The 14,476-nt window shown below is 39.1% G+C and overlaps 1 protein-coding gene across 1 annotated transcript; it reads right to left on the bottom strand.

Moving 5' to 3' along the window:
• Positions 1–286: 286 nt before the first annotated feature.
• Positions 287–14,073, bottom strand: prkg3 (protein kinase cGMP-dependent 3). Its single transcript, XM_085431808.1, has 22 exons — positions 13,725–14,073; positions 11,682–11,771; positions 10,233–10,295; positions 9,991–10,117; positions 9,741–9,907; positions 9,471–9,584; positions 8,329–8,434; positions 8,104–8,167; positions 7,886–7,963; positions 7,658–7,746; positions 6,982–7,047; positions 6,745–6,792; positions 6,558–6,599; positions 6,314–6,425; positions 5,073–5,209; positions 4,895–4,984; positions 4,608–4,749; positions 4,324–4,487; positions 3,998–4,114; positions 2,513–2,575; positions 1,727–1,802; positions 287–1,089 (listed from the first exon to the last, which is right to left on the bottom strand). Exons 1-22 carry the CDS (start codon positions 13,732–13,734, stop codon positions 1,003–1,005), a joined length of 2,052 nt encoding a protein of 683 aa, XP_085287934.1. The 5' UTR covers positions 13,735–14,073; the 3' UTR covers positions 287–1,002.
• Positions 14,074–14,476: the final 403 nt, after the last annotated feature.

Genomic DNA, 14,476 nt, shown 5'->3' with positions numbered 1-14,476 from the left:
GACAGGAAGACTCCTTCCTCCAGCCCTAAAACCTGCTGCCACATCAGACAGCTGTGCCTTTCCAGACCCAAACAGTCAGCTGCAGCCATTGTCAAGAACATGAGATTAAACCCTTATTATGTCACCGGCCACTTTCCACCCTGATAACATTCTTAAAAACGTATTTCCACCATGCATTGTTATCTATCATAAATCTAATCTCTGAATACTTTGGTGTCAGCAGGAGGAAAAAAAGTAAATCAAATCGGCTCGGTATTTTATTGCAGCACAGTAACAAATTGAGCTGAATCAAGTGTATAAGGGCAATTTTTCTTTATTTTCAATCAAAAAGGTATTCTTCATCATGATGTTCAGTATCTTTTTATCTAGAAATCAAGGCCTAACACCACAAGAAAGTAACAGTGTAACGTAAACAACTTTATCAAGAGGATAAGCACTTTTTTTTTCTTTAAAACTTTAAAGATTCAAAGGAACAATAGACACAGACATACATTACAGCTATGGCATTAGAAATGATTCTGTTTCCAGGTTTGATAAGGACAGGGTTTTTTTGTTGTTGTTGTTTGGTACAAGTTGTACCATATGACAGAAACTCTCCACTAAACACAGGGATGGGTGTTTTTATTGGAATCAGTAAAAAGTGTTATATAGATGTTGTTATTGGCACTTCTCCACCAGACACCAAATTGACTTGGACTGTATTTGGAAACAAAATGTTGTACCATGTTCTTGTAACACATTTACATATTTTGGCCCCTTATCCACCTTTATGGTTGTTTTAGAATAGCAAAAGAGGAATTTCGGCACACGTCTAAAGTGCATGATTCGATACAGTTTCACTCCAATAATCAAATTTAAATCAACTTGGTTGTTTGTTTTGTTTTTTCCAAACAGGAAATTCTTCCCACCCTCATATGACTTTAGCCCTGTTTTGGCCCCAACTCAGGCGACCTACAATTATCCTATATGGGGATCTCTTCTTGATCCTTTAACATGGCAGAATCAGAAGTCACGGTCCCAGCCAGAGAACTCCTCTTCTGCCTTCGTCTGATCAAGAGGGAAGCGATCAAAGTTGATGTAGCAGGGACCCTGAAAGAGGATGAAATGTTAATGAAGCTCATCAAACAGCCTATCCCGTAATCTATTTCTAATCAGTAATATTAAGCACTCTTAAATCCCCTCATTTTAACAAAATTCGGCTAGTGACGAAATAACACCCACATAGTCCCAATGAAGCAAATTCAACATTTATGGGGAGTTGATCATTTATTTTAAAGAAGCATTTACTTTTGAATGAAACATTTAGTAAAAATATTTTTAAATGTTCATTTGAAAGCATAATCCTACCGGGTTTTTTTTTTATCTTAACACATGACTAGGAAGAGGATGAGGACAAGAAGAGCAAGAAACTGGAGCAACTACGATAGGCTAATTTCCTTTCTGGGGCCAGTAATGATATGAGGGTGAAAAACTTAGGGTTGTTTTCCATTTGGACTTTCTATTTTTTCATGTTCATGCAGTGTGTAATAACCTTTCAGACCCAGGTTTTGTTAATATAGTCTGAATACACAGTGGGTTTCATGTATCAAAACGTTCTTTAGCCACTGCGAAAACCAGTAATATTTGTTCCACACAATCCTGCCTGCGGTCCTTCTTTTGTTTCACTTTCTCTAAACATAAAAAAAGGTTCTGCTTTCCATGTAAGAGTAACACTGGTTTGACTTGCCTTGCGGATAAGCCGTGCTGTGGGAGCCTCAAGCTGACCCACACGCAGCTTGTGCCAGTTCATACTGCTGAACCACCTGAAGGTAAAAAGGGAGATTTTGTCATTACTATTACTATTATTATTATTAAACATGGTTTTATAATCATAAAATAATAACAAGGTAAAAAGGCTCAATCAGCAGTGTAGAAACATAATCTATAAAGACAAAATCACCATGCTGTTTTTCTGTACAAAGAACTTTAGACTGCTAATCACTTCCCTATTTTTCACATAGTATATATTTATTGTAGTAAATGTACTCACTCTATAGTAATACCGCTATAATAATTACGCAACATCGTATGTGCTATGCACTTGAGGTGGAAAGGTGCATAATGTTTATCATTACAGATTAGTAAATGTATAAAATTACTGTTGCCTGTTCAATATAGGCAAAAATGCCTTGTTGATGCCAAAGGTCAGAGGAGAACAGCTGACCTGCTTCAAGTTAGATAAAAACTCTACAGTAAATCAGATAACAACTGGTTACAACCGAGGTAAGCAGAAGAGCTCAGGAAACTGACATTACAATTCACACCAAAATTGGATGATGGAAGTTTGGAAAAAAGCTTTCTGTTCTCGATTTCAGATGCAACATTTGTATAGTAGATTCAGAATCTGGCATAAACAACGTGAAAGCATGGATACATCTTGGTTGTACCAGTGGTTCAGACTGGTGGTGTAGTGTAATGTACTACAGTACAGGCAGCAGTAGGTGACCAAAGAAGAGAGTTTTGCCATGGTTACCTGTGATGCCGGATATCTTTGATCCCATTTTTGGTGTTTCCTAATCTCTGACCAGGCCGAGGTCTGAAAAAATGCATCATTCAGAGAGAAGGCAGTTCAGAAACTGCTTTTGGTTTCATGAGCTTTCATTTTTCAAGAGGTGTGTTTTATTACAAATATATTTCTATATAAATACAAATGCATCTAATGATGGAATGCTTTCTTTTTCAGACATTTTTGTCATTTTTCATTATTCACACTGTACTTTGAGGCACTGTGGCATTTCCAAACAAGAAAACTCACCGACCAGATTTTGGGGGATTTTTAGTTTTTTTTGGTACACCTGCTTAAGTGCTTGTGAATTCTATTTCAAATCAGCCAACGATATGGAAGCAAACCAATGCATTTAGACGTGCAGTTCAAGCTGAGCATCAGAATGAGGAAGAAAGGTAATTTAAGTGACTTTGAACGTGGTTGTCGGTGCCAGACGGGCTGGTCTAAGTATTTCAGTAACTGACAATCTACTGGGATTTTTTCTTACACATCCATCTTTAGAGTTTACAGAGAATGGTCCAAAAAAGAGAAAATATCCAGCGAACGATAGTTTTGTAATAATTTTGTGTTTAAACCAGGTTGTCAAACATAAGGCCCGGGGACCAGAATCGGCAGACTCAATCCAGTCCACTAAAAGGCATAAATTTAGAGACTTTTAAACTTTTAATCTCATCAGTTTTACAGCTTATGATAAAGACCTTCCCTACAGCCATCCATACTATACTTAAGTAATTAAATCCACTCTTCTATAGAAATATCAGTTTTTACATTGAATTCACAGTCAGCAAAAACAGACAAAAACACACATTGACAAACTATATTGTATACTTACGGGACAGTGTGTGCAGTGAACTACTAGATATAGTTTTCTGTAATTTTACACATTTCATTGGTCCAGCCCACTTAAGATCAAACTGTGGCCCACGATGTGGAAACTACTTTGAAATCTCTGTTTTAAATGCTAAAGCCTACCTGACTATTAATACTACCCATGTCCATCCCTTTAACACCTCAGTGTACCAATTTTCTCATGGCTGCTTCTTGCAAGCTAATATGCAATAATGTCACAAACCTCAAATCATCTCAAACTGATTACAGTGAGTTCACTGTGCTCAAACGGCCTCCACAGGTACCAGATCTTAGTGTAAAAAGCTCTTCTGGGATGTGGTGGAACAGCAGATTCACATCATGGATGTGCAGCTGACAAATCTGCAGTAACTGTGTGATGCTGTCATGCCAATATGGACCAAAATCTCTGAGGATGTTTTAAGCACCTATGCCACAAATAAGACAAAAAGGGGTCTAATCTAGTATTAGGATGGTGTAGATAATGAAGTTGCCACTGAGTGAAATTTTCATAAGGTCTAATTCCATTTTTCTTTTTTGTACAATTATCAGTGACCTATATGAAAATGTAATCTATGTGCTCTCAATAAACTCAGCTGTTCTTACCTGCACAGTTTACTGATAATGGACTTGGCTGCTTCGCTCATATAAGGTGCATAATGGAGCTCCCCATCCAAAATTTTGGCATAAATCTTCTGGGGCTCTGAGCTTGAAAAGGGAGGGCTGACCATTTGAAAACAGAAAAAAAACGTGTTGTTAATAAATGTTAAATTTTTATTGAATGGTATTAAAAAGACTGAAACCTGAAATTGTGAGACACTGAGCTCTGAAAAAGCCATACAGTGCTGCTGCCATCTGCTGGTAAACATTAAGGTTATTTTATGTCTCTGTTGGTTAAAAAAAAAAAGTATTATTATTATCATTGTTATTACCTTCCCGCCAATAGTTCAAAAATCAGGATGCCAAGAGACCAAAAGTCAACTGCAAAGTCATGTCCCTGGTTCTTGATGATCTCTGGAGCCATGTACTCAGGAGTACCAACAAATGAGTAGGTTTTCTCGCCCCGAACCAGCTCCTTTGCAAAACCAAAGTCAACCTGGATGATGACAAGCACCCACACAAGAATCAAATGTGATGATAAAGTCTTCATTAACTGAAATTCACATTAAAAAAAAGTTTGTTTGCTTTAGAAACTTGTTTACAGCTAAAGACGCACCAGTTTGACGTAGCCCTTCGCATCCAGCATCAGGTTCTCAGGCTTTAGGTCTCTATACATGATGTTCTTCTTGTGGAGGTAAGCATAGGCCTCCACCACGCAGGCAGTGCAGAACACAGCGACAGACTCGTCAAAACGACCTCTAACATTCACAAAGATGCAATAAGTTGGACAACGGTTTTCTTAAAAATTTCTGTAAACTTCCATCTGCTACAGCTTCTACAAAAAAGTATGTATTTTAACTTGGGAACTCCAAATATAGAGCATGATTTCACTTTTCGTCTTACACTTCTTTGAGTTTGGTCCAGATTTCCCCACCACTACAGAACTCCATCACCATGTAGATGTATCGTGTGTCTTTGAAAGCTCCATGAAGTCTAGAAACAGCGAGAGCAGAAAACATTTTCAGGTGCTCTGCGCTCAACCGATGGATTTAAAACACTGCAGTCCACATATCTTTGATACCTGACAATGAATTCACACTGCACAGCTTTAAGGATCTTCTTCTCAAACAGCATGTGCTCTTCCTGTCTCTTGGCAACAATGTGCTTCTTGCTGACTCGCTTCACGGCGTAATATTTTCCATGGGGCAGGGTGGTCATCTTAGAAGAGCAAAAACAGTCATCAGTGCTAAATATTTTACAACCCCAGTTCCAAAAAGAGTCAGGACAATGTTTGAAATGTTTAAGTTCTCATGTCAGGTAACAATGTAACAAAGTAATATGGTTGGGTATAAATCGAGCATCTTCGACAGGGAGAGATTCTCAGCAGGGTAGAGGGGCAGAGGGGCAGTTCACAAGGAGGATGGGGTTCAAGCGCTATCATGGAAAGAGTAAGCCATACATGAACAACATCCAAAAACACCAGTCTTCTGCAGGACAGAGCTCATTTAAAATGGATAAAGGAAAAGTGAAAAACTGTTCTGTGGTCAGACGAATCAAAATTTAAACTTCTTTTTTGGAAAACATCCTGTACTCTGGACTAAAAAGGAAGCAAATTATCCCAACTTTTTCAAGACACATTGCAGCCATGAAATTCAAAACAAGCTAATATTTTTTTCTGAAAGTCGTACATTTCCCTATTTTTAACTTTTGATATGTTTTGCTTCTTTTATATCGTGATTAAAATACAGGTTGTGAGATTTTCAAATTATTGCATTCTGCACTGCATTTCACACAGTGTCCCCACATTTTTGGAACTGGGGGGTTTGGATTTACTGCAAATGAGAGAAATATCCATATATGTTAAAGTACATAAACGTTTAGTGGCTAATGCGACCGTAACTAAAATGAGGGGTTAGAGCTGAGCACAAGTTAGCTGAACAACAAATTATAAATTTTTTCTGACTGTGGGAGTAATTACTTTTAGCAGTTCACAGACTACCTTATACATCACATCAGTGTTTACAGTAGGCTGACAGAGCCTCTCTTTACAACAGCAACTTCCACATGCCAGTGCAGGGTAAACATGGCTATAATTATTATGTCCTTTTTCCATTTCGATAGCTCAAACGGTTGTGACACATGGGACCATAATACATCATCCATTATGACTGTGTTAACCCTGTTCTGGTGTGGTGGTGAAAACTACCTCTGTAGTTTCTACCTTTCTAATAAATGTTTAAAATATATATATATATATATATATATATATATATATATATATAGTGTGTGTGTTTTTAAACCCAGACAAGATGCACAACTGACCAGCGCCACACGGCCAAATCCTCCAACTCCAAGTGTGACAGGATCTCCTTGATAGCGACCCTCCTGATAGAAGACTGGAACCAGATCCTTCAATCTCAGAGTGGAGCTGGGGCTGAGAAAGAGTGGTGATTTTATTTTAATTTTTTAGATTTGTTTTCACTAATAACTGCTTATTGAGCTTATTCTGGTGACTGATTGTTGGTTTTGTAACATATTTTAACCTTCACCTTCAACAGCCCCTCACCTCAACTTTTCTGGAGGTTGCGCCTCCTGCATCACTTTGGAGCTGGAAGTGAAAATAAATTTGACAGGATATGAGCAGGAAACTAACTGGGGCAGTCTATTTCACCTCCACGTCACACTCTCGGTAAGGTGGAGGAAAAAACAAATTGTGGTTATGCAATCAACAGTGCTTTTTTTTCAATACATACTCATCAAAGAGTTCCAGGTGCTCTACGGGAATTGTTTCTTCAAATACCCTAAACAAAAGGCATCATTAGTCAAGCTGTGCATCTGTAAGCAAGTGGGAAAACACAACAGACAGCAAACAGACTGTAAAGCAACCGAAGAATTGTCCTCTCCAGGAGCAACAGCTGTCACTGCAGAGCCTGAGCGAACACACTATCACATTCGGTTACTGTCGGAATTGAGTGCTGGGTCAGACTCACTCCTTGTCAATGGAGAAGCAGGTAACAGGGCCGTCGGCAGTGCAGGTTGCTGTCCTCAAGACCTCGCTGCAAGACAAAAAGCATTGCCAAAATTCAAGTCTGTGGAAATGCAGTGAATACAGCTGCAGAAAGAGAACCTCATAGAGATATTTTAATTGAATAACATATATTAGCAAATACTAATATGTAGATTAAAAAATATGCAATGTGAAAAAGTACTGCATTATTTTGAGAAAAATAATTCCCAGTGAAATTGCAATGGTGCTGCATGTCCTGCAAATTAGAGGCAGACAACACAAGCTAGATGATATTTGATATTTATTAAAAATCCAATATCCTCCTTGTATAATCAAAACAACCTCTGTTATTCCACCAGAGGATCACACACACACACACACCCCCACACACACACACAGTGTTTCTGTATGCATGCACCTCTACTGACAGCCACAGCAATAAATTTGCTTCAATGGCTCATTTGCATCTTAGCAGAACTGCGCAATTTAGGGAAAAACGTGATGTTTCCGTCACCAGAGAGCATTCGGAGGATAATCTGAAGAATCTGCAAAATAAAAATGTCACAGCTGACAGCAGCTGAGGAAGGCGCGAGGAGCACATCGTGCTGCACGAGGCTCTCGCAAATGTCCTCAGGCATGTGTTGTGTCTCCATGGTTACCGTATGAGGGCCTGTTCCCCGAAATGCTCCCCTTTTCCCATCCTGCGAATCTGCTTCTGATGACCGTTCACGTTCTTAGTCACCAACACCTGAAGGGGAAACACGCACACAGGCAAACAAACGGAAAGAATAAATGTTATGCACACAAGAGAAATATGGGTTTGTGAAATAGGCTGGATAAAAACTCTGGGTGTGACTGGCCAAAGACGCACGTTAAGATATCGTTACCTCTCCTTTGAGGATGATGTAGAATGCGTTTCCTTCTGTTCCCTCTCGAACTATAACATCTTTGTCCTGGTACTTCACCTAGAAGAGACAGAATTAAAAATAATATTAAGAAAAATGTGTACTTTCAGATTCACTCCAAGAGCTGAAAGAAAACATCCTTGTGTTCAGTGTATTTGATTCTGTTGTGTCGTAGCAAAAAAAGACATCGAGGTGCACACCTCCTCCATGGAGTCAATGATTTTGGACAACTGGACATCATTCAGGTCCTTCAGAGTGTGGGCCCTGAAATGGCAAGTGGGAATTTAAGAGAAAATTAGAAATAGGGGAAGCATTTGCTGCATTAGTGCAGCGAAAAATACCAAAACTGTTATGATAGAGTTACAAAGAGAATCCGAGGAGTCGGGATGAAAGTTTTATCATGGCTGCTGAGTCTAGAAACTCACGTCTTCAGGAAGCCCATGAGCTGTTCTCGTTTCTTCTTGGACTTGTTGGTCATAATGCTTCTGTAGGTCTGTCGCTCCATGCACCACAGATGCACAGGTGTCTTTGCTGCATTATGAGCACACAATAATAGAGATAAAAATAAACAAAAATAAAAAGAGTAGTGGACTCAGTTAACTTTGAAGCATATTTTACGATTAAGACATTTGAACTCTTGAATTAATTTAACTACAACTGTAACAAAAACTGATTGAACCTTTAAAATTATTGGGGTTTGGTTTGATTGAAAATTCACAAATACTGTTCAGATGTAATAGATGAAATCTGAAATAAATGACATAAAACCATAGCCAGATGCACTCTATTACCATCACAGAACTCATATGACAAAGTGAGATAAATGAGAGACAAGCTTGCTGCAGATGGGAGAAAACTGCCTTCCCACGGGTGGATTGCATTGTAAAGGGATGTACTTGAACACACTGTTTTTTCTACATTGAATCAGGCACCTTTGTTACAAAACTACTGTGACTAAAAAGCTATTATTTTTTTCTGTCACTGTTATGTTAGTTAAGTTATGTTATTGTTTTGGTTTTGTCACATTTTACATTTCATTGTCCGAAAAAGCTGCTACCTTTCATAGCACAAGGCATGTTCATTATATCAAAATGCGACTCCAAGCGTTTGTGATAAGCAGCAACATCCTCCTTCACATGTTTTCTGCATCCATTTTGGGGATTTTGGACAACCAGTCCCAAAACCACACTAAACCAGTTTCAATCAGGATACTGTTTGGGTCCTTTCAAAATAAGAGTTTCTTCTTTTTCAGAAGTGTTATTGTTAGTCAGTTTGTTCTCCCCTCAGTGACTATAATGTGTCCAAATACCAAAGCAAACTATGATATTCTCCCCACCATGCTCTAGAGTTAGGTTGATGTTTTGTTGTTAACATGCTGGGCAGTTTTCCTCCAATGCACTGCTATGTATTTCTGTCAAAAAGTTCATCCATTATCTCATATGTAGAACATATGTGGTCATATATTATACATACATACATGTCTCCACATAAATTACATTATACTATATAATACAATCACTACAACCCTCTGCAAAACCCTCCAGGAGGCATCATTATACAGGCTGACCTTTGACTGTTGCTGTCCTTTTGCAGTTGTACAGAATCGCCAGCTCTCCAAAAACATCACCACTAGTAAGAGTTCGGAGGTCACGGCCAGACTGGCTCACAGAAAGCTCACCAGCTATAAAGAAAGGGCAAAAAAAAATAGATATTAAAATTTGCTTATTTGTGAAATGATGCTGTAAGAAGTTAATAACCCAGTTTTAAAAATCTTCCGTATATACATGGAGCAATCGCAGATAAAAAGACAGACATTCATACTAAGGTGTGTGCCTACCTGCCACAATGTACATGCTGTCTCCTTCAGAGCCTTCCTGAATGACTTCATCTCCAGGATTGAAGTGAGATACCTTTAACAGGTCCACCATCATGGCTATTTGCTCATCATCTAACCGGCTCAGGAAGTCATTCTTCTGGATAGCTTTGACAATTAGGCTCGTCTCACTGCCGATAGAAAGTTCAAAGAAGTCATCTACAACATACAAACTGGGTATTATATAAGTTGTTGGAAAGGTGCTGATGCTGACCTGACATTTTTCTTCACCCTCGCCCGTTTAATCTCCAGGTTCTCCGGGATTGGTTCTGAAGCTATGACAGCTGCACGGCTCTTCCTGACCTCAGGTTCAATCTCATTACCGGTCTGAGAGGGAAAGTCTGTAACAGAAACAAATGGATGGTTACAGATCGCCATTAGAAATCGCATCAATCATGTGTGTAAGTAGATAAGTAGATGTGTCCCTGTTCTGTGTTCCCGTGAAGAGCTGCTTACCGAGATCATGATACTGAGTCTGCAGTTGTTGCAGGAGTTTCTCTTTCTCGGTGAGTCGTTTTTCTGTGAATGTGAAGAAAAAAAACACATATTAAATGTGCAAAACACATTAAAAGTGACGATTTCTGTGCTTTGTATATAAAAGATGGATATGGGTCTGAAACATAAGCCAAAGTAAATTCTCTCTAATGGCCTGCAGGGATCCACTCCTCTGAATGCAAACGTAATGAATCACCCTAGAATGACCCTAGTTGTCTCTTGATTTATGACTTCACTAAATACCTTAATAGTGAGTTTATTTTATGAATCACCCGTTTCGAGTCTTTGAGTCACATACTGATGTCACTTTTGTCAATTAAGATCACAATCAAAGACAAATAACATAAAGCATACATTGGGCATGGATACATTTATGACTGACAAGTCATAAATGTATGTAATGTCATCCATTCATGAGTATATAATGTCATCCACTTATCAGCCTGATCCATCTCTCATTGTGGTTTAAGCCCATAAACCAATGAGTAACTGCATGGTTTTCTACATGTGTACTCCGTGTTTTATGTACAGTGGGGCCATGCTAATAACTGATCCATGCTATTAACTGATCTCTGGCCATGATCAGAAAAAAAAAGTCTAAAATTTTAGTTGCATCCCTCCAACATTTTACACTCATCAGTCACATAATTAGGTACATGTTGCTAGTACTGGGTTGGCTCAGAGCTGTCTTAATTCTTCATTACATAGATTCATCATGGTGCTGGAAACAATCCTCAGAGACTTTATTCCATATTGACCTGACAGCATCACATGATTTTGTCACATGTCATCCATGGCATGATTTTCCCATTCCATCACACCCCAAAGGTGACCATGCGAGACATTTCAGTACAGTGAAACTCTCATGTTCAAGTAACCAGTTTGAGATGACATGAGCTTTATGACATGCCACATTAGCCACCAGAGGATGGACATGTGGTCATAATAGGATGATAAGATCTAATACTAAGGCACCCAAAGTGTGCCAAGAAAATATCTCCCATGCCATTACACCATCATCACCAGATCATGGATCCATGGTTTGATGTTGATGTGAAATGTTGACCATCTACCATCCAAAACAAGCAGCACAAGTGGAGACTTATCAGACCAGGGAATCTTCTCTAATCCAGTTTCTGTGAGCACATGAAGCTTCCTGTTCAAACTGCTTCAGCCGTTTGTCTTGACCATGTCTACCTGTCTAAGTTCCACTGATTCCACATCTTAAGTAAAAGTCCTGTGAAGGCCTCATTCTGGTTCTCTAAATTTGAACTCAACCTTCAGAACTTTAAGAGCTCCACCTTTAATTCATGTGTTCGTATATATCCCAATATTCACCTCAATGAACCTGCTATTGCACAATGAAGTCTCTACAATATTTAAAGCTTATATAGTTATTGTTGTACTCACCTAGGTCCTTATTTTGCCTCTGCAGCTCCTTGTTGATCAGACATTGCTTTTCTAGCTGCTGCTTCAGCTCCTCTATTTGCTTCTCCATAGCTACAGCGGGAATAAGATTTTTTTTTAAAGGAAGATTTATGGGAGAATTTCATATAACAGGAAAACGAGAAGTTGTATAAATTATGCACCTGAACACAGACATAAAATGTAGCCCCAGTTGTTGTGATATTTGTGGAAACTCCTACACACAAAGCCATAAAGGGTGATATTTAAACTGTAACTGTGTTGATACCTTTTTCTCAAAGCACTGAACCCTACTTCACTGGCAGCACACAGCAAGAGCCCTGCTGAATAATGCAGACTAATGATGGACAGTCAACGGGGTGCTTTCTGAGTGCTGTCACACCCTGCCAGCATTTGCTGAAGATCTGTTACAGTTTCTGTGACTGATAATGACACAAAACCTGTCAAAGCTGTATAAAAACCCCTTTAAATGAGAGATCGCTTTTTCCAGGCTTTGCGTTTATATGCAGATTATTTATATTTGCTGGTTGTGGGTTGTTACACTAATGTGAGACATAAAAAACCCTGTGACTATGCATAAGCAGGTCATATTAACTGACAGATTCATTAGCACTGCTGCATGAGATTAACAATGAAGTTAACCACAAGCCAGATCCAATACCTCTCTTAATCAAGGTGACCTGTTTAAAGAACCTCTGCAAACAAGATTCCTTTTCTGTTTTCTTTTTTTAAACACTCCAATCAATACAAACACACTTGGATATGTGCCCATTTTACTAAACACACAGTAAAAACCCTGGAGAGGCTGTTTGCCTGTGTTCACGGCACACATCGTATGACCCCAGGTTACTGCTGCCTCACCCTGAACATTGGACAGGCCTAAGATTAAACTAAACTCATAAAGTCATTTAGTAAAACACCAGCAGAATGTGACAGGGAAATATAAACAGCTCCTGTTCTGCGAGGGAGCATGGGCACTTAAAAAAGACATGTACAGCGGCCTAAACTAGATATTTTTCCAGGGATTTCAGTACAGAAAGCGACGTGACTGCAGTGCACATAGCTCATAAATGTGTTACAGAAAAGAAAAAGACCTTAATGGTCAGTTTACACAGATCATAAAAATATGTCCCTACATGCTTACTTGAATATCAGATTTGCCTCAGGATGGTTCGTTAAATTGTCACCAAAGCACACACTAAGACAGAGCCGTGCACAAACACAATTTGTAAACTTTCTAGGAACTTGTAGCTGTTGAGAAAGACAATCTGAGCTGATTGAGATGATAACCTTTAGTGCCTGCAGGCTGACACTCAATGGGGGAAATTGCTCAGTTATTCTTCAGCCCTGGGGCAACTGATAGGTAGGTGGCTGTATTTCTGTTTGAATATTTGCTGTTTCATTGGTCCATGTTTGTTATTTTTGTTACAATGGTAAAAAAAAAAAAAATCAAAAACAAAACAGGTTATTATTTAAATACTGAATGAACTTTAAAAGTGAGCAACATTCATTTAACATGCGTATATTCATATATTCTGTAAATGATCCTGGAGGATCCCAGGAAACATGATATTAAAGCAGACAACGCCAAAAAAAGGAGAGAGAAAAAGAAAGAAAAACAGATATTTGTGTCTGCTTTTCAGCTGCACGCCAGGAACATGATGCCAGCTACCATTATACTGACACAGCCAGCATACAGTCCACTTCATACTGCTTCATTATTAATTCATGGCCATGTGTAACTACAGCTGAATTCTCATAAGATACTCTGTAATAGAAACCTGGAAGGAAGTCATGTGCTTTGTCTTTATTAGGCAGCCTTTTCTCAGATATAACGTTTTGTTAATCGCTGTAGTAAATCAAAAACCAATAAAACTTAAGCTGAACCAATGCTGATCTGTACTTTAAACACAGTAATATATTTAAAGAACCGATAAACGCCTGAAGGTGGCCTGTCTGACCTAATCTACAACTCTGAGACACTATTTGCACGTAATCTGTGGACGAATAGACTGAAGCCACACTCACCTGCAGGCATGGTGTGATCAGCAGACAAGGTGATCTAATGTCCTGCCTATGAAGGCCGCATGGATCACAGGAGCCAAATAATCACCTTGAGCTGCTCAACGATATCCACTTTTCCACTGCAGAGAAGTTTTTTGCTTTCTGTGCAGTTTTTCTGACCTGCTTGAACCCCAGATGAGCTACAGACTGGACACACCTGAGCAGACACACCGCATGCAGCCTGCAAACTCTCTATCAATACTCCTTCTTCTACTTTTCCTGCCACTGCATACTTTCTCAGCTTACATTTCCCCGTCTACAGCTTTACTATTTTTACTTCTCTCCAGCTCTCTCTCTCTCTCTCTCTCTCTCTCACTAAATCTTTCCTTCTTTTTCTGTATCTATCAATCTCCACGGCTCTGGTGTTGAATCATTAACCATAACCTGAGGCTCCTCCTATCACACCAGGTAGAGGAATACAGGCAGCAGGAGTACGAGAAGGAGAAGAAGAGGAGGAGGAGGGAGGAGGAGGATGAGCTGGAGAGAAAGCTGGGCTGTAAAAATTATGCTCAGTTGAGAAAACACACAGCTAAAGTGTGATGTTGCAGCACGTTATTCATCCCGAAAGAACACATCGGGCAAGTAGAAGAAAAGCGTACCAGGGTGCTTCTTTTATACCTCATTCACATTATTTTGTTACCTTAAAAAAAAACAGGAACTGATTTGTGATTACTGTGACGTTTATTAGCAATAATTGTTTCTCACTGACGCAGATG

The sequence above is a fragment of the Copadichromis virginalis genome, linkage group LG15, assembly GCF_057382275.1.
Source record: "Copadichromis virginalis isolate Kocher_CV1m ecotype Utaka linkage group LG15, C_Virginalis_male_GT1.1, whole genome shotgun sequence".
Taxonomy (NCBI): Eukaryota; Metazoa; Chordata; class Actinopteri; order Cichliformes; family Cichlidae; genus Copadichromis; species Copadichromis virginalis.
The sequence above is the reverse complement of the archived record's forward strand: the minus strand, read 5'-3'. Positions and strand labels throughout refer to the sequence as shown.

Excerpts from the sequence above, each read along its gene's own strand:
- prkg3 (XM_085431808.1), bottom strand. Across the intron at positions 9,908-9,990 it reads AGGGTGAAGAAAAATGTCAG|TGAGACGAGCCTAATTGTCA; the intron begins GTCAGCATCAGC and ends TTCTATCGGCAG. Across the intron at positions 8,168-8,328 it reads CTCATGGGCTTCCTGAAGAC|GGCCCACACTCTGAAGGACC; the intron begins GTGAGTTTCTAG and ends TTGCCATTTCAG.